This window comes from Elephantulus edwardii, unplaced genomic scaffold, assembly GCF_000299155.1.
Source record: "Elephantulus edwardii isolate Elephantulus edwardi_28Jun2011 unplaced genomic scaffold, EleEdw1.0 scaffold00097, whole genome shotgun sequence".
Taxonomy (NCBI): Eukaryota; Metazoa; Chordata; class Mammalia; order Macroscelidea; family Macroscelididae; genus Elephantulus; species Elephantulus edwardii.
In genome coordinates this window covers 2,357,504-2,384,551 of record NW_006399847.1, presented here as the reverse complement: position 1 = coordinate 2,384,551, position 27,048 = coordinate 2,357,504, and the positions used below count along the sequence as shown (strand labels likewise).

At 38.6% G+C, this 27,048-nt stretch overlaps 1 protein-coding gene across 1 annotated transcript in view; it reads left to right on the top strand.

Annotated features, from left to right (window-relative positions):
* The first annotated feature begins 1,747 nt into the window (after positions 1-1,747).
* MYOM1 (myomesin 1) overlaps positions 1,748-27,048 on the top strand; it is a 244,358-nt gene continuing 219,057 nt past the window's right edge. The window contains exon 1 of the mRNA XM_006891423.1: positions 1,748-2,064. Within this exon, the coding sequence (XP_006891485.1) occupies positions 1,748-2,064 (317 nt within the window). The remainder of the gene's footprint in view (positions 2,065-27,048) is intronic.

Genomic DNA, 27,048 nt, shown 5'->3' with positions numbered 1-27,048 from the left:
GAGGAAGCACAGCTGGAATATTTCTTAGAAGTAAGGATCTCACATACTTTGGGCATGTTCTCAGGAAGGGGCAGTCACATCATTGTTGGTAGAGCATTGGCCAAAAAAAGTCAACTCAATGGAACGAAGTGATGCACAATGGTTGTTACAGCAGCGACTGTGAAGATGAGGCAGGATCAGCGAGTATTTCATTCTGTTGCATACAGGGACAAGGTCACCATGCTGTGTCATCAACTCAACACCACCTATCTACAACAGCAACAATAAACTTATTTATTTAATATATTATCTTCTATAATAGAGTATATGGTTATTGAAATAAGGATTCTGGGTTGTTTTGCTCACTGTTTTATTTATTATGCTGGAATAGTGCCAGGGTAATAGTACATACACAATAATTATCTGTTGAGTGAAAACTACACCTTCCATTAGTATATATTCTTCCAGAGGAAATTCTCATCAGGCTGAAATGACACATATTTATAAATATATATAACAAAAGACTTGAGGAGCAAGCACAATTTTACAGGCTAGGGAAATTTTGTAAAGACCTCCTTGGTACAAAGAAAATAGAACAATTGTAGTATGGGGCACATCTAGATTCTGAAGTAGGGAGTTTACCAAGCAATAGTTAAACTGAAGTTCACATCACTTTCCATTTACTTTTTGGAAAATTTACTTGTGTTGTTCATCACTATTAAGTCAGCTTCACCTCACAGCAGTTCCACACACAGCAGAACAAAGTCTCCTGAGTCTCCTGTCATCTTCATAATCGCTGATGAAGTTGAGCCTAGTGTTGTGGCTATTGTGTCAGTTCACCTTGGTGAAGGCTTTCCTCATTTTCTGTGACTCTGCCAAACACAATGCCCTTTTAATTTTGTTTTATACTGATATATTTACAGAGTTCAAATACATTGTTTCTCACACTGGATCTTTCACATTTCCTTTACCCCGCCCCAGCTCATCTAATTGTGAAAACCTATAGTTAACCTCCTCATCCTCATCTCCCTGCTTCCACTCCTGCCCCACCTCCCTTGGATCCTTATACTCATTCTACAATAATGGCTTTATACAGTATTTATCCTTATGGGACTGAGTTCACGCAGCACAATGCTCTCCAGTCACTCTGAAGCTAGGTAATAATTTACAAAATCATTGCTCCTGTGTGCTTCATAGTATTCCATTTTGTGAATGTAATCATAGATTCGCAATCCATTCTATTGTGGTTGGACATCTGGTTTGTTTCCATGTTCTTGCGATGGTGATAACATTGCTATGAACATCGGTGTACAAGCCTCCGTTTGAGCCTCAGTTCTCATTTTCTCGGAGTATTTTCCAAGGAGTGAAATAGCTGGCTTGGCCACATTTCTGCCTTCCTTTCTTCTACATAGCATGCTTGTTGTATTTTTCCCCCTGTTCATTCTTCTAGATGCCCATGGAGTATTCATTATTCTTCATCACCACCAGAATTCAAGCGCTTCGATTCCTCTGCTTCTTCCTCTTTATTGTTCATCTTTGCAGGCTGATGAGGCAGACAAAGACACCATGGCCTCAGTCAGGCACATCTCAACCATCAAATTGACATCTGTGCTTTTAAAAACTTTAAAGAGATTGTGTATGTGTGTGCAAATTTACCCAATACCATCTATCTCAGGTTTAGATGCTATGTTCTATAGGATTTGTTACTTCAGAGTTTCCTTAAGTATTTGTTTTCTCGTAGGTTGCCTGCTCACTCAAAGGACACGTGATGTCTTTACCTTTCTATCAGAAGTTTCATGAGCACTATGACCGAAGCTACCGCAACAAGGACCTCCGTTCCACCATGAGCCAGTACCAGCAGGAGAAGCAGCGCTCCGCCATCTACACCCATGGCTCCACGGCCTACAGCAGCCGCTCCTCGGCCGCCCACCGCCAGGAATCCGCCTTCAGCCAGGCTTCTTCTGCCTCCTCCTCCTCCCAGCAGCTGAGTTCTCAGGCCTACAGCCTCGGAACCACAAAGTACTCACTTGGATCTGAAGTCAGTCAGAAAGCAGCTTCAGCCTACGATTATGGATATTCCCACGGGTATGTCAAGATTAACCTTCCAATTTGGGGGGAAACGTGTTCCCTGGACAACCTTCTAAACCACTTTTGGTTAACAGCTGAACACTTAACCCACGAGGGCTCTTTGTAAACATAGCCCTGAATTTAGACGAGAATAGAGCGAGACCATGTGTGTTTGGGAGATTTGGGACCTACATTTACCTAATTCCTCTTGTCATCTCTTTGAGGTTCACAAAACATTTCCCAGCCGCACTGTGGAGCTTTGTTTGAGTTGCGACTTGGTTATTTCTAGAAGTGTGCAGAATTTTCAGTAAGCGCTGTTAGCGGCAGCAGAGCCAGCAAACCTTTCAGCATGCACAACAGATTTCCTGGCTCCCAGGATGCTTCTATTTCAATGAAAAGCCAGTATGGAATCTAAAATTCACAGGTCACAGAAAGCCAGATTTACAGCACAATGTATTTCAAATGACAAGATCTGAAATCCAATACTTAAAGTTCTGAACTATTGTTCAAACATAACTGGATACTTTAAACCAGTTGTCAGGAAATTGATCCCCACTCTTGGAAACCCCATATGTGTCAGAGCAGAATGGGCTCCACCGAGTTTTCAGGTCCCCAGACCTTTCTTTTGATGTTCCTCTAAGTAGATTTGAACCTTCCGCCTTTTGCTCAGCAGAAAAGTATGTTAACTATTTGCACCATCTGGGCGTTCCATCCAGCTAGATGATAGATATAGTGGAAGGAAACATTTTAGAAAAATATTGCCCTACTTCAATTAGTCCTAAGAATATGAGCAATGAACTATATAATCCAATAAATTGAGATTTATTAACCTATAACAAAGATGAAGGAACTATCAATACTTCAACAAAATAAATAAATTATAGGTCTCTAGGAAAAGTGGTGTTTAGATGCCACTTTGATCTGCAAAGTGAACCCAGATTTCTGTTTCACTGGATGCAATAATGCTAGTATAAGTGGAATGTAGCCTCTGAAATCCTTTCTCTGAAGCTGTGCTCTGAGTAGGAAATTGAGGCTACTTCTCTGTGTCAGCAACTTAAATTTTTAGAGGCAAGTGTGCAATGTTTCATTCTTATTGGTATAACTTCAACATCAAGGTCCTAATAGTATTTTTATTTTCAAGAAGAAGGTTTTCAACAAGACTGGAGTCACTCAAAGAAGAAGGTCATTATTATGACTATTCGCAGCATAATTTGGAGAATTATGTTCCTATTAGCTTTTTTGGTGAGGAGCTCTGGTGGTGTCATCCACAGAGAGCCCGTTGATAAGGAAGGTCACACCTTTTTTGGTGGTTCAAATTCAACATAGATTTTATGAAAGATGGACACCTTCCTCCCACGCAATTATAGCCTCCAGAAACCTGCTGAAGAATTAGCTAAATTGATTCCAGCTCTGCAGCAAGCACTTGACTTTGCAGCAAACTTCTCTGTGTCTCTTCTTTCAGCCTGAGAAGTGTTAAGCAGTTAGGTCCACACTAATTTTAATTGATCAATGTTAAGAATTATTTGGTTTCATAGGAGGTTTTGGTGTTTGGTTTTTTTTTTTTGTTATTGGGGGAAAGTAAACTTTCAAGATAATATTTTATTTTGTTAAAAAATAAATGGCGAACATTGTGTTGTGGCTGTGTGCCATTAGATTGGAACCAACCCAGCCAGTAGTTGACCCTTCAGCTGGTTTTCTAGTGCTGTAAATTGCACTGAAGAAGATTGCCCATCCTTCTCACGGAGTGGCTGGTGGATTTGAACTGCATGCTTTTGTTATTGCAGCGCAGCTTTGTACCACGAGGCCACCAGAACTCTTTAATTGGTGAACATAAAAAGTAAAAATTACTGGGCTATGTGGTAAATCGTCATCCACCATCTTGAATCCTTCTCTTTGAAACATCTGATTTTTGATGGTACATTTTTTTTTAAGTACAGTGTGTTAAATCTTATAAAAATAAGTTGTACAGAATTGCAGATAGGGCATTTATAAAAGGTGCTTGTCGTAGAGAATTGAAAGGCATTGGGGGGAAAAAGCACAGTGATTTGTGCTAGAAGTGAGACATGTTTCTAAAAGCAGAAAGCCCTTAGTCCTCGTGGGTCTGAGCAGGATCTGATCCTCTGCTATCACTTTGTTGGCATGGATGGTGATCTCCTGGGAGCTTCTGGCATGCTCAGAGCCAGTCCCAGGGTCTGCTGGGGCTTACCTGGAATGTACCATGGCAGCATGCTGAAATTCCATTTAAAATGGAATGGGATCATTTACAGCCTTGCTTTCCTGGGTCAGCATCTGACATGGGTCTTGTGCCCGTGAGGAACTTGCCCTGGCTGCAGATATGGAAATATTTCACTGAGGTAAATGCATTTCTTCTAGCACTTCCTTCAACTGAACCTGCTTCCAAAGAAACTTTAGGAGTATTGATCCACATGAGTATGTGACAGCCTCACTTTACTCCACTGACAAGCTTTCTGTGGGTAAAACCCTAACTCAGGAGAACAATTGTCTATGATAGGAGGATTACATTATTTCCGTTTTTCAAAATGGATGTTTTATTTGTGTGTGTGTGTGTGTGCGCGTGCCATCAAATTAGATCTGACTGGTACAGGAGGAGATTGCCCCTCCTTCTCCAGCAGAGCATCTGGTGGATTTGAACCATGTACCTCTGGGATCATAGTGCAGCTTCTTGCCACTAGGCTATCAGAGCTCCCTAAATTGATATTTTAATGAAAGTTTTTAGAGAATGATTGTGATTTCCATTCACTCATTTTTGCACATTTTCCTCCATGCCCACTCCTCCCCCCTCAAGTTAGCTTTTCTCTTTGAAAAAAAGTTATTTCTTTGTTATACAAACTCCCCCCTCCCTCCAGTACACTTTACTATGCAGCTCTTATTGTGGACTTTTGCCATGCAAATAATACTTAATCATGTATTCCTTTTAAACAGTTCTCTCCCTAATCTGTTCCAATGCAGTGTACATTATTTATCCCCTTTTCTTAGTTTTCCCCCAACCCTGATGTCAGGTCTGTTTTATAACAGTGGCATTATGCAGTATTTGTCCTTTTGTGACAGAGATATTTCATTCAGCATAATGTCCTCCAGGGTCACCCATTTTGCATGATATTTCATGAGTTCCTTGGTTTTCAATGCTGCATAGTATTCTGTTGTGTGACTATACCACAGTTTCTCTATCCATTCATTTTTGATGGTCACTTGAGTTGTTCCCAATACTTTGCTATTTGAACAAAGCAGCAATAAACATGGGTGAGAACATATCTATTTGGGTTGCAGTTCTGGTTTCTTTCAGGTATATTCCCAGTAGTGGAATTACTGGATCAAATGGTATTTCTATTTGCAACTTTCTGAGAAAGCGTCATCCTGCCTTCCATTTTGCACCATTTTACACTCCCACCAACAGTGAATAAGGATTCCAGTTTCTTCACAACCTTCCCAGCATTTATTGTTTTCTCTGTTGAATTTTGCTATTGCTACTGGGGTGAGATAATATTTCATAGTTGTTTTGATTTGCATCTCTGTTAATAACTAGGAATTTTGAACATTTCTTCATGTGTTTGCTTGCCACCTGAATGTCTTTTTGGGGAAGTGTCTGTTCACATCCTGTACCTATTTTTCAATTGGGTTGTTCCCTTTATCTTGTTGTGGGGCTTGAGTATTCTATAAATTCTAAATATAAGTCTCTTATTAGACATGTCATTACCATTTATTTTTTCCCAGTCTGTGGCTTTCCTTTTTACCCTGTTTGAGAAGTTTTTGGAGGTCTAATTCATCTATTTTATCCTCTCCTTGTTGTAGGTTGTAGGTGGCAAGCTTTTGGAGTTGACTGCTTTTCCGGGCATGTGTTTGATGTGCAGGTTTGCTCTGTCTCCGGGAACGAGGCTAGCCAGCCTGAGCCTAGGGTTTGAGCCAGGAGACAGCCTTAATCCCAAAGGGCCCTTGGGCCTGCGGCCCTTGGCCAGGTTCAAATTGTTTTCCTGTCAAACATTCTTCTAGGTGGTATAGCACTTGTCTGTGCATTACTGTACAGAGGTAACTCGTGGTTGCTGTGATGCTGAAGACTGTGACAGTGATGTGCCAATCATGGTAATGGGTACCCATGGTGGACAGTGTTGGATGGAGCTTCCCGACTAAATCAAGCCTGGAAGCAGGAGCAGCACCACTTGCGAAATGGCTTGCCTCTGGAAACTCTATGTACGAGCAGTGCTCAGGCTGTTTGTTCATAGGGTTGCTATGAGTTGTCTATGACTCGATGGCACCAAACAACAACAAGTTGTAGGTTTTTCAGGATGCTTGGAAGACTGTTCATGTTGTGGATTAGGGCTTCAAGAATTCTTCCAAAATTTTCTCTAATCCTTGGTTTTAGATCCACTTTGAGTTGGTTTTTGTGTTTGTTGTGCAATGTGAATCTTGCTTGAGTTTTCTGTAGATAGTTTTCCAATTTTGCCAATATTATTTGTTAAAAATGCTGTGATGTTTCCCTACCTACTGGTTTCATCTCCTTGTCAAAAATCAGTTGACCAATTCTTATCATGAACTGTAGTATTGGAGAGGAGTATTGAATATCCCATGGACAGTCAAATGAATAAACAATTTTGCCTTGGAGAAAATGCCACCAGGGTTCTCCATTAGAGGAAAGAATGGTGAAACTTCATCTCACATGCTTTGAGCATCTTGTTAGGAGAAGTCAGTCCTTGGAAAGGTGGAGGGTCAGCAAAAGAGAGAGGAAGACGCTCAACAAAATTAACTGACACAGTTACTGTAATAATGGACTCTACTATATCAGTGGTGATGAGGATTGCACAGGATAGGGTATGGTCCAGATCCTTTGTTCTTAGGTTCACTATGAGTCATAGTCTACTCAACGGCACATAACAACAATAACAATGTAGAAGGGATCATATGAAATATTGATAACGTAGGAATTTAATCTCTATGTGGTTGTGTAACATAGTTGATGGATTATTCCTAGAATAACAGTGTTTTATTTTATGGTAAGTCAAGGTATTATCTACCTACTTTTACTATAGAGACTTGAGGAACCTGTTCATGAATTTTAAAAAAATAAAAAATAAATCCCTGTTCCCTTCTTACTCCCTAATGATCTAGTCTGATCAAGTTCTACCAATATTTTAGTGTGCATAATATTACCTTTCTTGTGACTATGTGATAATAGCTAATAAAATTTTAAAAATTAATTCATAAAAGCATTACATCTGTCAATAAATAATAGCTTGCAACTGACAGGATTATTTGGATTATTTGTGTCTTTTCCTTTGCGCCCTTTGTTAGTTTTGCTAGCGTTTTAGCGATTATATTGACCTTTTTTGAATAACCAACTCCTTGTATTGTTGATTATTTCAATTGTTTTTCTGTTTTCTATTTCATTTATTTCTGCCCTAATTTTTATAATTCTCATTTTTTTAGAAGGTGTTAAGTTTTTTTGCTCTTCTTTTTCAATTTGTTAGAGATGTTGGGTTATAGAGTCAATGGTCATTTTTTCCTGTCTTTTGATGTGTTTACTTATTGCTGTAAATTAACATCTGACTACGGCTTTGGCTGTAAAAAAAAAACAAACAGAGGTTTTGGTAAGTTATGTTTTCATTGTCATTTGTTTCAAGGAACTTCTTAATATCTTTTTATTATTTCTTCTAGTACCCTGTAATGTTCAAGCAAAGTGTTGTTCAGCTTCCAAATGTATGGGATGTTTTTTCTCCCTTATCCTCTTGTTATTAATTTCTAATTTTATAGCATTGTGGTCTGAGAAGATGCTTAGTATTATTCCTGTTTTTTAATTTATTGATGCTTACTTTGTGAACTAAAACGTGATCTATTCTCAAGGACGTTCCATGCACATTGGAGAAGAAAGTATACTGTGCTTTTTGGGGGTACTTATAAATATCTATGAGATTGAGTTGGTTTATTGTGTGGTTTAATTCTTTAGCATCTTTGTTGAGTTTCTTTCTGGTATTTCTGTCTTTTCTTGAGGGTGGTGTATTGAAGTTTCCAACTACTATAGTGGTGTTGTCTATTTCCTTTTTTAGTTTTGTTAATGTTTGTTTTATATATTTTGCAGCACTATCTTCTTGCTCACATGGTGTTTGCTGAGAAATCGGCACCTAATCTTATTTGCTCTACCTTATAGGTTACTCTTTGTTTCTCCCTCACTGCTTTCAGTATTCTCTCCTTATCTTTGGTTCTGGCAAATTTGACTATGATATGCCTTGGTGTTTTTCTTTTGGGGTTTATTCTATATGGTGTTCACTCTGCTTCTTGAATATATATTTTCTCATTCTTCATTTGACTTTTTTACCCGTGGTTGACAGTGTTTTGTGAACCTCTCAATTAAAACATGCTTGGAAGCAGGAATACCATCCACTCCTGAAATAGCTTGCCTCCGAAAACCTATGAACTTGGAGAAACAATGAAAATTATACAAATATTCAGATTTTTCATTCATACGGTCACAAGGAATCATTTATGACTTGATAGCACTTAACAACAACAACAACAACAATGTTCTCATTATGCCTGGAAAATTTTCTTCTAGTAATTCTACAATTTTTTTTGGTGCCTTTACTTGCCTCTTTCTATTCTGCGGTTCTGATGACGTGCATGTTATTTCTCTTGATTGTGTCCAACATTATTCTTGGGTTTTCTTCTTTTTCCTTCCTTTTTGATTCTACTTTTTGTTCTAGCATATCAGTGGTGAAAATTCTATCTTTGATTTCACTGGTTCTGTGTTCCATCTCTTCAGGTGTTCCTACATCATGTTGGCACCATCTGAAATATTGGTCCTCATATTTTATATTGTGGTTTCTTGTTTTTTCAGAGCCTCTAATGCCTTGTTTGTTTTATCTTCATTGTTTTGGATTGTTTTTATAAACTCCTCCTTGTTAGTGTCCTATAATTCTTCAATTTTGTCTTTCATCCATTGAACATATTCAATCATTGTTCTTTTAAATTCTGTGTCAGAAAGTTTCATCAGACTTTCTAGTTTCAGGAAATCCATTGATACTGTGTTGCTTTTCTGAGGTGACAACTTGCTTTGGGCTTGTGTAGGGTGTGAAGTAGCTTACTTCTTATATGACATTGCTGTGGTAGAGTTTTTCATGCCTCAGGCAATAGCAGGTTCTTGATCTGAAGTCCCTGCTCCAGAAGAGGGTGAGGAAGCTAACCTGCCTGGGTTTCTCTCTGAACTTCTGACTCAAGGGAATATTTCCTTCAGTTTGAGAGAGAAAAGGCCTGTGAAAGCAGCCTTCTTTGTCAGTTAGCTGTTGCAGCTAGGCCATTCTAAGGTGCTCTGGGCTAAAGTTAATTGACTGGATGTGAGGAGATGTAAGCAAGGTGGGCGTGTGCAGAGGCACATACAGGGCATGTATGTGTGGAGACCTGAATGGAAAACCAGGAAGCTGTGCTTTTCCCTTTGAGAACTGGGTCTGCCACATCTCTCGAGTTCCAGCTGCCTCACTCCCTTCTGCTTGAGCTTAAGGGGTTTCACACAGTCCAGCCAAACAACAGTGATCCCCACAAAGTACTTCACTTAAGTTCTATCTTTCTTGCTTACTCTGGCATGTCGCTCCTGTTGTGTCACTCTCTGGGGTGTTGCTCCCTGTTGCAGGTGCAGCGTCAGATCCCCTGCACAGGCCCGGCATCAGATCCCTAACATAGGCACGAAGTCAGCTTTTTTATGCAGATGTGGCATCCATGAGGATTACATATTTAAGCATCCATTTTCCTGGATTTAGAAGATGGGTGTCTTCATTGTTATGCAAATTGCTAATGTAACTTCTTGTGGGTGCACTTATTTTGTTTCCTAAGTTAAAAGCGTTAGTTTTCTTGGCTCCACAATAAATACTCTTGGTGCTAGCAGCTAGGAAATCAGAAGACGAATTGCTTTGGAGAAGTTTGCTGTCAGGAACCTCCACAGAGTACTGAAGGGCAACGATGCCATTCTGGATACTAAGGTGCACCTGATCCAGTCCACAGTCTTCACAATTACTTGCTATGCTTCAGAAAGCTGGACAATGATTAGGAATGATAGAAGGAGATTGATGCTTTTGAGCTGTGGTGCTGGAGTGGAGTATTGAATATACCACAGACAACTAGAAGAACAAGCAGGTTCATTCTAGAGAGGTTGAAACCAGGCTGCTTCTTGGAGGCAAGGATTCTGAGGCTTCATTTGGCATACTTTGGACCAGTCCTTGGAGAGAGACATCATGTTTGGCAGAGTGGCAGGACAGTGCAAGAGAGGAAGACCCTCATTGAGATGGATTGATTCAGTGACTGGGTTAATGGAGTGAGTGTGTAAGAGACAATAAGGTTGGCTCAGGATATAGCAGGGTTCAGGGCTATTGTACATAGGTAGGGTCGCTATGAGTTGCAAGTGACTTGGCAGCACATAACAATAACAAGTGTTGCAGGACCTCTGTAGAATCTTATGGAAATCTTATTGTATCATCAATAGACCTTAATTTCGTCAACTTTATTGCTCAATTTTATGTTAAAAATATTTTAATTTTATACAAATCCCTCTTAACAGAATGTTCAATATAAATAACTCAATATATTCCATTAGACATTAGTACTTGGCCCGCTGAGCATTTTAATATTTTTTCCAGCAGACTTTTGCTGTATATAATCTCTGGAAGATTTAGTCATTTTAACTTTCTGTAGGCAATTAAGGAGGATTTTATGGCCTGCTGGGTAAGGAGCTGTTTCTGGAGTCATTTTGAGTCTACCAGCTGCTTTGAGGGAGAAAGGTGGCCAGTCCTCTCTTGTGCAATTTAGAGCCTCTGAATACCCACTGAAGGGTCATCTCTGAGTCATTTCTGGCTCGGTGGAGTATAACAGCAACAACATAGGAGATGAAATGATAATTATTTTTCTATGGTCAGTCTCATATCTATTTTTTTCCTACTTTGTATATTTTAATGTTATTATGCACAGAATAAGCCATTTAGTATTTATTAATAGCTTGTTATGCTATGTTTGAACAACTCAAATATGTTGACTTATATGTGTAGATCTAGCAACAAAAGGGAGAAAACCAATGTAAATATTCTTTCCGTTTTTAGGGAATGAACAAGACAAGGAAAATCAATCTAATCTTGGGGGTGTTTCAGCCCTTTAGAACTAGCATGTGCAGATAATATTTATTGAACACTTCGGAAGTCTCATAATTCCACCATCTAAGCTCATACATAGAGCATGTTGTCAGGAAGGACCAGTTCTTGGTCATCATGCTGTGAAAGGTCTAGGGTCAGAGAAAGAAAAGAAGACCCTCAAAATGAATTGACACAATGGCCGAATCAACAAGCTCAAGCATTGTAGAGATTGTGAGGATGGTGCAGGCTAGTGCAAAGTTCTTATCTCTCATTCATAAGGTTGATATGAATCATAGTTGACTTCATGACACATCACAACAACACAAAAAAGAACTATACTATTTTCTCTCATCATTAATATAATGACTTTTAAAATGTTTTAAATTTTTACTAATCCTCATTCATATAATGTTTCACACAATCATTCTCATGAGCTTTGTTTCATATAATTAATTACCTTTGGACCTTGCCCATCCTTACCCTGTCTTTTCACCCAGATTCTTTCCATTTCCTTCCAATTTCCCTCTACCCACTAAACTTTTTTGATATGTACTCCTTCCTACTGATTAAATACAACAAAATATTTGTGTGTGTGTGTGTATTATTCTTTACTGGTACTCTTTTTTTAATTTTATTAATTTTAATGAACATTTACAGAGCTTTTGGGTTTCCATCCATTCATTGTTGCACTATTTTCTCTACCTCCACCCAGTTTGTTCCTCTTTTTTTCCCCTCCCTGAAAGTCTGTTTTAATTGTACAATTGCCACAGTGCTTGTTAAAGCCAGTTCTGAGTAATCTCCTTACAACAAAATATTTCTATTGTTTTATCTTTTAATGTGCAGTTATATTTTTAGCTTGTGATCAAAATGCTGTTATATTTTAGTTTATGACTAAAATGGATCAGAAACAACCTTTTACTGTTCAATGAAATATCTATCTTGTGATAAGTGTTGATAATAAAAAAAAAATCCCTGAAAGTGGAAATGAAAATCTGTGTAAGCACAAGACCTGGTCTATTTTTGGTCTCTGCTTTGTGATTAAATGTCCAATGCTAATGTGGAAACTATGGATACTTCTATGTGCTCAGGACTTGGCTGACCTCAGAGAGTCTTAGCAACAATGGCTGTTCCAGTGATAATGTAGCTGCACCACATACTCCCAGTTGCATTCTAAGCTGTGGGTTATAAAACAAATCCCATGCTCACAGTAAGGAAAACAAATCTAAAGCAAATAGTTTGGGGGAAATGAAACTTCTCAGAAAGACAAGGTTACTGTTTTGTGGTTGTTATGTTTATTGATTACTAAATTACTCAGTCAACAGATATTGATTACGGATTAAAGGAAAATTATGTTCATGATCATCTTGCAAGCATAAGGCAGGGATTTTTAAATAATTTTATTTTATTATTCTTTTGTGTGTGTACTGTCAAATCAGATCTGACTGGTACAGGAGGGGATTGTCCCTCATTCTCCAGCAGAGCATCTGGTGGATTTGAACCATGCACCTCTGGGACTGCAGTGCAACTTCCTGCCACTAAGCCACCAGAGCTCCCTAGGCAGGGATTCTTAACTGTGTACAAATGGATTTCAACAAAGTCTAGAGTAGTCTGAGTTTATACACAAAATTTTATGTAGATGATAGTTTTTCTGGAGAGAGAGACCATATATTCTTGGAGGATGCTGTGACTCAGCAAAAGGTAGGACCACTCACTGAATTTGCAATTCCTTTAAATGTTTACCTCTTTTAATACGAGTTTATATATAAATACCAGACAGTCTAACACATAACCAACAGTTTCTGAATTTCTGAATGCCAATACTCAAGGTCTTCCTCTTGGCAATCAAATACCAATGAAAGTCAGCAGTTACCCACTACTCCACAGTCAGCAAAGGTTCCTTTCTTTCTTTGTACCTTCTTAATGTAACATAAATGAAAATGTACAGAGTAAATTTGTTTTCCATTCAGCAATTCATGTTTTTACCTGACATTGAATATAAACTCAGATTTTTACAGTGTTATTTCCACTTCTTTCTTGTGTTTCCTGTTACCTTTTCTATCCCTCCCAGTCTTCTGAGTTTTAGTCCTCGGTAAGTGTCCCCCTTTTGAACTTGTATTATTGATTGTTCTAAGGATTGCATTCTTCTCTGATGTTATTGATCATCTTCTAGGCCTGACTGGAAGTTAAGTTACAAGGGTTATTTCCACACTTAAAAGGAACATGCTACAATCACAGAGGCACACAGTTTGAATCCACCAACTGCTCCCCTGTGTGATTTACTGCCTCTGCAAATCTACTGGAGGCTAAGCTATGAGTTGGTTCTGACTCAAAGGCACACAACAACAATAGCCATAAGGTTAATATTAAGTACTCCAATTTTGCTAAGTCTTTCTTTCATTGATTCAATTATACTCAATTGAACTTTTAATACATTTACTACTTCTGAAATCCTAGTATTAATCTTTTCAATTCCATTTGCTATTTACTAATTCTCTATTTTGGTGACTTCTTTGGGCTGCTCAGTTTTGTCTCTTCATGTAAATTGAGGTTTTCTATTGTCTCTGAGCTACTGCAATATTGCTGCATTTGTATTTGACTGCTGATTGAGTACTGGCATGTTTTGCCAATGTTTTGGTTTTCATTGTTGTTTGTTTTATTTTGTCTGAGTGTACAGCCCAAGTGTGATACTCTGCTTGCTAGTTTGGCACCGTTCAGGTACTCACTGTCTCCTTGTGTGTACAATAGAGAGCTTGAGTACCTTGGCATAAAACTGTTTTATTTTTATGTAAGTAGTTAAGGATGGGCTGAGTAGGTGTAGATTAGATGGAACAAGAGCAGGTGACTGTCCCTGCCCAGTGGGTGAGGCTGCAGGAAATGTGGGTGTGCATAGTCAGTGCTGCACAATTGCTGTAGAAATCCAAGAACAATAAAACTTTAAAATAACAGCAACCCAAACATAAAATAGCAAACCAACAAAACAAGATAGAAAGAGGAAAATTAGCAAAAAGAAAATGTTAACCAAAAGAAGTAGAAAAAAATTAAACAACATCATTAAAAGAAACATTTTTTAAAGATAAAAACAAAGAATGAGGAAGAAAAAGGAAAACCTCAAAATTATGGAGACTGTAATAAAAATTAAAGAAAAAGAAAGTAAGAAAAAGGACAAAAACCACATTGAAGTGCAGGGGCCCAGAGTTCTCATCCATTTCTGTTAATTGGTCTCTTGTGTCATTGATGAAGAGTCAGGGTAGCTTGTCTACCTAATCCATCATCTGACTTGAAGTCCCACCGAAGCTTCCTTGAAGCATTAGTATATAGTTTGGCATCATCCTTCTTTTTATTTACTCTTCTCCAGTGGTGCCATTCAGCACCAAATAACCAACCAAGATTTAGGAATTGGACCAAGAGGTTGAAGAGCACAAATTTTAAGAAAAAAACAACGCAAGGGACATTAATAGGAACCCAAGCAAACAGAACAGTGCAGACTGTTTAACCACTATTGACAATCAGACAGTGATGTGGTTCGTCTGTGGAGCTGCCGACCCAGAGCATAATAGAAGAGACTGCCTGACCCCCTGGCTCTGATATAGATTGGATCGTTATGATCTATAATGTCTATATTGCTGATTTTCCAGAACTAAGTCATCAGGCTTTTCTTCTTAGTGTCTGGAAGCTCTATTAAAACCAATTCCATGTCTCAGCAACTCACAAGATTCCACTGAATGATGTGGGGTGGCTGTACATGAACTGCATTAGATGAGAATACCCTGTATGGAGGATGAGAATTCTACCACTGAATCACTACTCCTGTGAGAATCAGACATAGATGCAGCGATCTCAAGGAGACACTCAAGTTTGAGCATGAGAACCTGTGGCTTGCAGTTATTTGCCAAGGGCACTCTCAGTGATTTTAAATTATGCCCTCACCTACACTCAAGCCATACTGACAAACTCCTAGGTTTGTTGTCCAGATAAGAACTTCTTTTGAATTAGTAGAGTTTGAAAACAACAACAACAATAACAACAAAACTCCTCTTTTAGCATGTTATTTTAAAATAACATGCAAAAACCATGCTCTTCAAATCAATGCTGAGCTAGACAGAAAATACCAGTGTTAAAAATAAAGACTAAAAAAAAAAACCTAAAGACTACTTAACACAGGGACCTTATTCAGACTCATCACTATTGAGTCAGAACGGACTCACAGCTGACTTTCCAGCAGGGTTTTGGAGGCTAAATTACACAGAGATTGTCCGGTTTTTGGTGGGTTTTTTTTGTTTTGTTTTTTGGGGTTTTTTCCTGTAGGATCCCTGGTGGATTTGCACCTTTAGAGACATTAATCTTTGGATTAGAGGCAGAACTCTACAGACAATGTCACCAGGGCTCCCTCATCTCCAGTTAGGAGACCTGATAACAGCACAGGCTGATGATGGTGGACCTTGCAGTCTTCCACCTCAATAAAGTTTCAAAGAGTATGAAAAAAACCTCAACAAACCCAAAATAATCTGCCTTGTGGACATTTTTGTGACCTGACCCTCAATCTGTTAGTGTCTGTTGCTTACACATGCATTTGCAGTGTAAGGAAGTGGCTAGGTTAAATAGGCCTGTGCTTCTTCACAATTAAGTATGTAAAGCTATTTAACCTCCCCGCTTCTTCATCTGTAAAATGAGGAAAATGATTGTCCTCCCCTTTGTGAGTTCTAAAAGAGATACTTATGTAAGGTTAGTATAGTGATTTACACATGGGGAACACTTAGTGAGGTTTAAGGTAGTATGATTTACTTACTTGACAATACTTTGCTGAGCACCTACTAACTGCTATGCAGTGTTCTATGTACCTGGGAGAAATTAGTGAACAAAACTCAGATTTACCTATCCTCACAAAGCATTGGGAGACAGACCATAAGGAATAGACATGGGGAAATTACATTGAATTGTAAATAGTGAAGGAAATTCTTGTGGTTTAGTGGGTAAGGATTTGAACTGCCAAATTAAAGGCAGGCGGGTGAGTCCACCAACTGCTCCATGGAAAAAAGATGAGAAATCTTCCATGCTTGTTTGTAACCTCTGAAAACCTGCTGGAGGGTTAGTTCTGACTCAACGGCAATGGTATATTCTTGAGCTATGTCAGTAAAACACATGAAAGTTGGTATAAACCTGTCAAAGAAGGAAAATGGGATTATTTTTCTACTGCATCCTGTCAAAGTGGAACACTTGTGAGAAGCTGGAAAACAGTACCATCTATCTCAGATTTCACTGTATTATGTTAAAACCAATTGCCGTCAACTCAGCTCTGATCCACAGCCATCACAAGTGTGTCAGGGTAGAATTGTGGTCTACAGGGTTCTCAGTGGCTGAGGTTTGGGAAGAAGATCACCAGGACTTTTTTCTGAGACACTCCTAGGTGTAAATTACCAACTTTCAGTAAATTACCAACAACTCAGCACATTAACTATTTTTATTACCCAGGAACTTGGCCAGTGATAAATGTTATAACAAACCAAACCACACTGGTTGATCCAGCTCAAAGTATAGACAGAGTAGAATTGCCCCACCGGGTTTCCAAAGCTGTGCATCTTTATGGAATAGGACTGCCACATCTCTCTTCCACAGAACAGCTAGGAGATAAGAACTACTGCTCACCCCCTGCCTTGCACCCCCAACTCCATCCCACTCCCCAAACTTAGGTTAAAGCAGCTGAGCTCTTTAGCCAAGATACGACCAGGCTCCTCAAAAGTTATAAGATCAGTACCAAATGGACCAGAGTGTGAGGGATCAAGTATGGGGGTGCAGTGCAGGATGGAGTGCAGCTTGCACCAGGGTGCAGGTTGGAGAGCCTCAGCGTGAAGATGCTACCTGAGCAAAGACCTGAAGCAGCTTAGGGAATAACTCAGAAGTTACTGAAAAATGTTACACTGGGCGTCAGGAACAGCCATCACACGGCCTTAACTGAACAGCAATGAGGGACAATAACAAGGCTAGTGTGAGGGGCGGGGCAGTAAGGGAAAGAATAGAAAAAAACAACAGAACAGTGAGAGTGGGAGAAGGATCAGACTGGTAGGACTTTGTAGACTGTTATAAGGTTTTTGAGTTTAACACTCTGAGTTAAATGAGAGAAATGTGGCAGTCTTGGGCAGGAGTATGGCGTGACTTAAGTTGAAACAGGAGAATAGCTTTAGAAGGAAGCTTAGAAGAAGGGTGTGCATTTAAGAGGCTAATGCTATGGTCCTGATAGGTACAGGTGGGTGATGAGAAGGATTTCAGAGGTCACATGCAGTGGTCAGACCTCAGATCATATTAGTGACAGTGGAATTCTTACTTCCACCCTTTTCCACAGAGCTCTTCAGCACCCTGAACCATGCAGTTCTAAGGCAGCAAAAGGATTCCTGGAGATCGTGTGTGAGGAATCTTGTATGACACTTTTAAAAAATTATTATTAAATTTTATTAGTTTTAATGAACATTTACAGAGATTTTGGGTTCTCATTCATTCATTGTTGCACTGTTTTCTCTACCCTCCTCCCCAGTTCGTTCTTCTTCCCCCTCCCCGCGAATGTCTGTTTTAATTGTCCAATTGCCACAGTGCTTGTCAAAGCCAGTTCTGACACTCTTTAGGTTGTCTGATCTCCTCTCTAAAACATTCCACTTAGGTTTGAGATGCACGCTGCTGTCTTGTTAGAATTTAAAAAGCATTTTATTGTTTGGTTTTTGTTTGTTTTAATCACCTTGGAATAACAACTTGTGTGGAGATTCAGGACTATCAGTAGATGACAGAGACTGCATCTGAATTACAAAAAAATCACTGAGTCAATAGGTCTTAAAAAGCATGCTGTTCTCTTGTTAGTACTTTACCATATTCAGCTTTTAAAGATAACCTTGAAATTAACTAGTATGAAGAAGATCCAGGCCTTCTGTAGGGCCCAGTGATTGAATCTGATTTTTTTTTAATGGATAATAGACTTTATTAAGATGGTGAATGGAAAAAAATATACAACTGGAGATGAATGTTATAAAACAATATTAAATCAGTGATTTAAGTGAATGATTAAGTAAAAGACAAATATGCGTTGTAGACTTTCAATCAAATCACAATAAAAAATATACATAAAACTTAGGCTACCTAGCCTCAGAATGAAAAACAAATGACACAGTGCAAAAGTACTTAATCACTACTAGGTTATTGTGAAAATGAAGATGGTTTGGAAAGTTACTGAACTACCAGGGCTTTGTATTCTTTCTTTTCTTTCTCTAGAAACAGCCTTATAGTGTCATCTCTAAGTAAAATTATAATCATTATATGTAAAGAAAAAAAACCCTTATCCTTTCTGAGAACAAAATGTTGACACAACATTCTTGGATTTTTTGTCTTCTGATATTTAATCACCAAAATATGATAAGGAAAAATCTAATGAAAGTGGGAGAGCCAGAATAACATCTTTTAATTGAGACTAAGTTATTTGCTGAATCCTACAGACAAGCATTCACTCCAAGGAGAACCAGCTTTACTGGTACCAACTCCCTACTTCTCCTCTGACTTCCCAATGGAGGGAGAATTAGGATCCTCCCTCCAAGTAATACCAGTTTCTTTCTCTCTTTCTTTTTTCTTTTCATATCAAAGTGTGATTTTTATTGAGACTAGGAGGCCGAACTTACCCACTAAGACCAAGTTCTGGTAGTTTGCCAGCACTGTCTTTCTGTGCGGGATCCAGTAGTTCCTGCTCCTCTGAGGTAAAACCCAGGGTTACATCTTCAAAGGTTACTGGTTCCCTGGGCCAGGCCTTTGGAAGCCCAGAGAGCGTTCTTTCCTCATTGCTCCTCAACATGGCTCTGGTGGGAATAGGCTAAATCCTGCATCCATGCCATATGATGGCACCCAGTCAATACCAGTTTCTTAAAATTGGCAATTTTACAAAACTGAAGAGTTAAAGCATAAAGGAAGTTAAAGTTTCTCTAGTGGTTGGCTCCACAGTCAACACTCTTGGCACCAGTAGCCAGGAAATTAAAAGGTGCACTGCCATGGGAAAGTCTGCTGTTAGGGACCTCTCCAAAGTACTGAAGAGCAATGGTGTCTCTCTGGAGACTAAGGTGCGTCTGATACAGGCCATGGTCTTCGCAATCACTTGTTATGCATCAGAGAGTTGGACAATGACCAAGGAGGATAGAAGGAGAATTGATGCCTTTGAGCTGGGGTGCTGGAGAAGAATATTGAGAGTACCATGGACTGCTAGGAAAACAAACAGATTCATCCTGGAAAGGGTTAAACCGGGCTGCTCCTTGGAGGCAAGGATTCTGAGGCTCCATCTATCATAATTTGGACATGTTGTGAGGAGAGACTGGTCCTTGGAGAGTGACATCATGCTTGGTAGGGTGGAGGGACAGTGCAGGAGGGGAAGGCCCTCTATGAGGTAGATTGATTCAGTAACTGGGATAATCAGGATGGGAGTGTCAGAGACAGTGCGATTGGCACAGGACAGAGCAGAGTTTAAGGCTGTTGTACATAGGGTCGCTATGAGTTGCAAGCGACTCGATGGCACATAACAACAACAACAATGCAAGCCACTCCTTTCTTAGGTACATAAATTGAGGCCTAGAAAGGCACTGTTCAATCTTTCCTCCTATACTTTACATTGAAAATATTATTTGCCAGATTCTTTTGCTGGTTTAATTTGACTTAAGGTGGCCAAGAATCTCCTCAAAGCACCCTTACTTTTCCATAGGCAAATGAAGTGTGCTGTGGGATGCAGTGAGAGTGGAAGGAGTCACCAAAGGAAGTGAAAAGGCAAAGTGGTTTCTCTCGGGCCCCAGTGAAATGTTAGCTCTGTCCCTCTGGGTCTTGGTCTTTGCAGAGTTGGCACCTGTCTGCTGGCTAGGCAGTGGGTGTAAGTGAGCTTTCCACAGAGATCCTTGAATTCTGGAAGATCAAATGGGCCATTGCAACAGTTTTGACTCATTGTTGTAGGAAAAGTCAAAACTGTTGCAATGGCCCATTTGATCTTCCAGAATTCAAGGATCTCTGGGTGTACTTCAAATAGGCAATTGTAGTACAAGGCCTTGTCAGCTATAATGTCTATGATGGAGTTTCTGGGCTACATGGTATATAAGTTAATAAACTTTAACAACACCTGGTCAATGTTCAAACCACAATGTTCCTGGCCTTTGACTTTATAGGTATCACCTGATAATGGTTAGTGTTCTGCATAAGGAAATGCCTAGGAAATATGGAGCAAATTCCTGTGTAAAAGTCAGAGCAATAGCAAAGTTCAACAGGGAAGCAAACAACAAATGCTGTAGAGGAGCTGTGAGATTGAAACAGTCATACATGGCTGATGGGAATGTCAAATGGTGCAATCACTTCAAAAAGCAGTTTGGTATTTCCTTAAAATGTTGAAAATAAAATAAAATAATAAAGAAAATAAATAAATAAATATGTTGAAAATAGAAGTACCATTTTATCCATACTAAAAAAATACCCTAAAGAAATAAAAGCTGCAATACAGATGCATACACACCTATCTTTATTGCAGCATTATTCACAACAGCAGAGAGATGGGAACAACATTAAGTGCCCATCAACAAATAAATAGAGAAACTGTGGTACATTCATGCAAAGGAGTATTATGCACATTGAAAAGAATGAAGAACTCCTAAAAGACTACACAACATGGATAAGTTTAGAGGACATTATGCTGAGTGGAACAAGTCAGTTACAAACGTAGAAATACTATATGCTGTTGTGTACTATATAGGACACTATTATACAGATGTGACAGTGGCAATACAAGAGGCATTGCGCTTAAAAATGGTAGGGTTTAACATACCCTAAAGAGACCATAAATGACATCCAAGTAGATATATGTATACCCATGATCACGGCTTTGTTTACAATAGCAAGGAGTTGGAAACAACCTAAATGCCCATCAACAAATGAATGGGTAGAGAAGCTGTGGTATATTTGCACAATGGAATACTATTCTGCATTGAAAAACAAGGAACTCATGCAATATTATTCAAAATGGGTGACCCTGGAGGACATTATGCTGAGTGAGGTATCTCAGTCACAAAGGGACAAATGCTATATGGTGCCACTGTTGTAGAATGAGGCTGGCATTGGGGTGGGGGTAAGACTGAGAAAAACTGGATGAAATATGTTTACAGCATTGACGTCTATGGGGGAGAGAATAGTCTAAAAGTATTATATTTTGGGGCATTATTTTTATCGTAGGAATATGCAATGAAGGTTGCAGAGTGGATTATATTTGGGGGTAGGGGGTAGGGTTTGGGGAGGTGCGGGGGGGATTGTGTACCAATGAGGGAGTTTTTCTTTTGCTTTTCAAGGAGAGGAGCAAACGGGGTGGGGGGGAGGAGGGGTTTGTGCGGAGAGAAGGGTGCAACAATAAATGAATGGAATTCCAAAATCTCTATAGATGTTCATTGAAATGAAAAAATAAACAACCTAAATTTAAGAAAAAATTTAAAAACCATAATAAAAAATAAAAATAAACTTAAAACAAAAAAAATGGTAGGGTTTGTAGTCTATCTGAGTTGTATTCCTCTTGCTCACATGAAATTCAACCATATTCTTGACTTCTCAAATTCCTGAAAGTTAGCAACTGGAAAAAAAAAACCCAAAACAGAAAATTCCCAAACAGCCAAACCAAAACACTAGAGGAAGGTTCACACATCAAGAAAGAATCATTCTAGCATGGTTACTACTGAGGGGGCCAAAGAAAGAAAATGGAAAATGAATAGGCAATGAACACTTTGTGGAATGGGTGAAGGGAAGGATAATGTGGCCTATATGGACAAGTAGGCATTGTAGGTATTATAGTGTAATTAATGTTGTGGAACAAAATATACTTGAATGATTGAGTAGAAACAAAACTCCCAGATAAACAATATGCTTTTTAAACTTTCACACACATCAGTAAGAAAACAAAACAAAACCCAAACAAACCCTCAAACCTCTTTAAACTTTAACTTTAAAGACACTTTCCATAATAGATTATTTACCTTATAAAACATGTCGTTTGACTTTTTGAAGGAAAAATGTAGGCTGTGAACTAGGCTGGTTAATGTAGTTTCTCAAATAATCAGAAATGGAGAAAAACTTAATGATGATTAGAGAGCACAACCATAAGCAATGCTGGAGCTCATGGTGTCTCACTTTCTTAGCTGAACACATTCTTTTAGGTTTTTATTCTTCGTTCATGCTGAAAGTGGCTGAGACCCTTTCAGTCTGTTTTCATGATTATGAATTACACATTATACCATTTCATGATATACATTTAGTAGCTGTGGAAAGCTACTAAAAAGGAGAGAGGGGGAAAAGGTGTTTATTCCATGAAAAAGTATTTTCACTTAAATAATGAAAAAAATGAACCAACCAAAATAAGGAAAAAAGTTGTGACTATTTTCTAAAGTGGTATTTTAAAATTTCAACATGAGAAATTCCTGTGGTTGAAATGGAGTGGAGAAAAGAGAAATGTAGGATAAAACATACAAGAAACAGCCGTGGGATGATTTACAATGAAACCTGTGAAAATCAGAGCTCAGCAGGACTGCTTTGTTTTCCAAGCCTCACGTATTTTCTGCCTTTGATAGGATTCCTTCTTGGTGTCTTTCCATTGCTTGTTTTAGTGGAGGGAGCTCTGGTGGCCTAGTGGAGAAGCTGTGCTGCAATCTCAAAAGCTTGGGGTTCGAATCCACTAGCTGCTCTGTGGGAGAAGGGTGGGTATCTATGTCTGAAAACCCAGTGGAGAGTCAGCTATCGGTCAGTTTCAATTCAGTGGTAGATAACAACAACAGCAACCTTTTACTAGAAGATGTCGGAGTTTTCCTTTTTTGACAGATTTCTTACACAAATTTCATCTATTGCAGTTTTTAATATATTTTATTTGCTACTACATATCAGTAAATTTGATGGCGGTGTTGATGAAATAAAAGGTTTTTTTTAAAAAATCAAATGCTTTTTTAATGTTCTTGCTTTTGTTGTTATGTGCTATTGAGTCACCTGTGACTCACAGTGACCTTATGTACAACAGCTCTGAACCCTACCATAAACCAATCTAACTGACTCCAACATACTTACGCTCATTACCCTAATTACGTGTCAGTCCATTTTATCTGTGGTCTTCCTCTCTTGCACTGTTCTTCCATTCTTTCAAGCATGATGTTCTTTTCCGAGGACTGGTCCCTCCTGGCCATGTGCCCTAAGTTTGTAAGATGGAGCTTCAAAATCCTTGCCTCCAAGGAGAAACTTGGTTTTTCACCCTCTCCAAGACAGATCTGTTTGTTTCCTTGACAGTCGTCATGGTATATCTAATACTCTTCTCCAGCTCCACAACTCAAAGGCATCAATTCTTCTTTTATCATCCTTCATCATTTTCCAGTTCTTTGCTGCATAGCAAGTAATTGCAAAGAACATAGCCTGGATCAGACATACCTGAGTCTCTAGACAGACATGACTGTTCTTTAGCGCTTTGGAGAGGTCTCTACAGCAGACTTATCCAATGTAATTAGTCTTTTGATTTCCTGACTGCTGGCGCCAAGAGTGTCAATTTTGGAGCCTTATAAACGGAAATTGTTAACAACTTCAGTCTTTTCTCTGTCTATTGTGGTGCTGCCAATTGGCCCAGGGGTGAGAATCTTTGTTTTCTTGACGTTGAATTTCAATCCATATTGTAGACTACAGTCCTTGACCTTCTGCAACAAATGCTTCAGGTTGGCCTCAGTTTCGGCAAACAAGGTTGTATCATCTGCATAATGCAGATTGTTGCTGAGTTTTCCTCCAATCCTGATACCACATTCCTCCTCCTAAAGTCTGGCCTCTCAAACAATGTGTTCCACATATAGATTGAAAAGATATGGAGACAATATGCATCCCTGACACAGCACTCCCTTCCTGATTTTGAACCGGGCAGTGTTTTCTTGCTCTAGTCTAAGGACTGATTCTTAGTCTAAGTATAGATTTTGCAAGAGCACAGTCAAGTGTTCTGGGATTCCCATTCCTCTCAAGATTAGCCACAATTTGTTGTGATCGACACACTCAAATGCCTTTGTCAATGAAACACAGACTCTTTACTTCAGCCAAGATCCATTTGACACAGGCAATAATGTCTCTACTGCTAAGGCCTCTTCTAAACTCAGGTTGTATTTCTGGTAGTTCTCTGTCAAAGTACTGTTCAGTTGTTTTTGGATAATCTTCAGCAGGATTTTGCTTGTATGTGATATTAGTGATACTGATCTATAATTTCCACACTCTGTTGGGTTACCCTTTTTTGAGAATGGCCCAGTGAAATAATTGGCCTGTGAAAACCTTACAAATAGCAACAAAATGTTGTCTGCTATTATGCTGAAGAATGAGCCTCTCATGTTATTAAGCACTCAAAATACAATCAAGAGAAAGCTGCATCCTCAAAGGAGAGACTTCCTGGATGATATAGATGAAGTAAAGATTTTAGGATTTCATTTGCTGGTAGACCTTTGCTTTCTGACATGGCAAGACACAAAAAGAGAAGTAAGCATTCATGAAAATTAGAACTTTTTGTTGTTGTTCTTAGATGCTTTCAAGTTGCGTATGATCCATATGAACAAGAAATCTGAACCCTGTCCTATCTTGTGCCATCCTCACAATCTCAGACACACTTAAATCCTATTGCTGCAGTCACTGTGTTAATCCACCTGGTTAAGGGTCTTCCTCTCCTTCACCATTCCTTCACCTTTCCAAGCATGGTGTCCCTCTACAAGGAACAGCCTCTCTAGCAACTTGCCAATATATGTGAGATGAAACATCATCCTCTTTGCCTCCAGGGAACATTCTGGCTGCACCTTTTCTTCTGTTATCCTTATTTATTGTCAAGTTCTCAGTAGCATAGCATAGCAAGTGATTAAAAGGCCATGGTGCATCTTAGTCCTCAAACCAACATCTTTGTTCCTCAATAATTTGGAGAGGTCCCTGACTGTAAATTTTCCCAGTGCAATACATCTCCTGGCTGCTGGTACCAAGTGTATTGATTGTGAATTCAACTAAGATGTACAAAATATGAATCTAGGAAGATTGGAGGTTGTAAATAGAAAATGGTAAGAAACTGGTAAGAAACTCTGGTGGCCTAGTGGCAAGAAGCTGTGTTGCAATTCCAAAGGTGCATGGTTCAGATCTACCAGATGCTTAGCTGGAGAAGGTGGGGCAATCTCTTACTGTGTCAGTCGGATCCAACACAACAACAACAAAAGGAAATGGAATACATAAATATATATTGGTTATTAATAAACTAAAATAGACTAATTAGCCATTTTTAACTTGATAAGTTATATGACCTATTACACTAGGAGTGATAAAGACGAACAACATCGCATTCATTTATTTTAAAATGTCAAGATCTTTCCTGAAGTACAGTGCAGTCAGTGGCAGGATAATGTCCATGCCTGTACAGCTTTTACTCAACACAGCTATGACTCAAATTTACACACCAACCACTAAAGCCAAAGGGGAAGAAAATGTGGTCTTGATGGAAATGAACCAGGAAATTGCATGATAGAATATTGCAATACCAACTACTAACTCATTACAAATACTTTTTTTTAACAACATAAATGTCAGATATCACATATGGATCTCACCAGATAGAATATACATGAACCAAGTCTATTATATTTGTGGGAAGAGACATTAGAGATGTTAAATTTCACCAATCAGTAGAAAACCCGAGACTAACTATGGAATTTATCACCAACTTCTAATGGCAAGTTCAAGTTGAAGCTTACAAATATGAAACAAATTCATGAGAACCAAAGCAAAACCTTGAAAAAAACCGTTTGAGTTTAGGCACTCTCTCAAGAACGGAGTCAACATGTTGAACACTTAGGACAAAAGACCAGAAGATCTGTGCAATCATATCAAAGGCATTACACATGAAGAAGCAAAATGTCATATAAAAGGTAGGAAAGATGTATGAAGAGGTTATGAAATGTTTTATTGAACATAAAGTAGTTAAAGCAAAAGAAATGAACCATGAAATACTGAACAGGGTGATTGAGAAGACAAAAATTAAGTATTGTAATGACATGTGCAAAAACCTGGAGATAGAAAACCAAAAGAAAGAATACTTTTGGTATTTCTCAAGCTGAAAGACTAAATAAAAAAATTCAAGCCTTGAGTTGCAATATTAAAGCATACCGTGGACAAAATATTGAACAAAAGAAGATGGAAACAATACAGAGAGATACGGAACAAAAAAATAATTGCTCACTTTATAGCCACCTCAGGAGGTTGCAGATAACCAAGAAGCAATGATATTTAAGGAAGAAGTCCTAATTGCACAGTAGTAGTTGGTGAAAAACAAGTTTTCAGGAATTGATGGAGTATCGATTGAGACGTGTAGATAGATGCACTACTGCGAGTTCTCGCTCTTGTTTATTACTAAGAAATGTTGAAGACAGGTATTTGGACAATCAACTAGAAGAGAGCTATAGATGTGGTTATTCTCACAAAAGGTTATCTAATATATATGAAAATTATTTAATAATGTGATTAATATCACATGCAAATGAAATTATGCTGAAGACAATTTAAAAAGACTTGCAGCATTACTTCCACAGAGAGCTGGCAGAGATTCAAGATGATTCAGAAGAGACTATCAAAGAATATCATTAAATAGAACAAAGAATAAAATTGCTGATATCAAATGTATCTTGACCAAAAGCAGAGAATATCACAGAGATGTTTAGCTGCATTTTATTGCCTGTGCAAATGTATTCAGTGATGTAGTTCATAACAAATGATGGATAATAATTGGGAAGAATGGGAATTCCCAGACTTTCAGTTGTGCTCATGTGGAACCTGTACATAGACGAAGGAAAAATAATTTGAACAAAAAAAAAAAAAA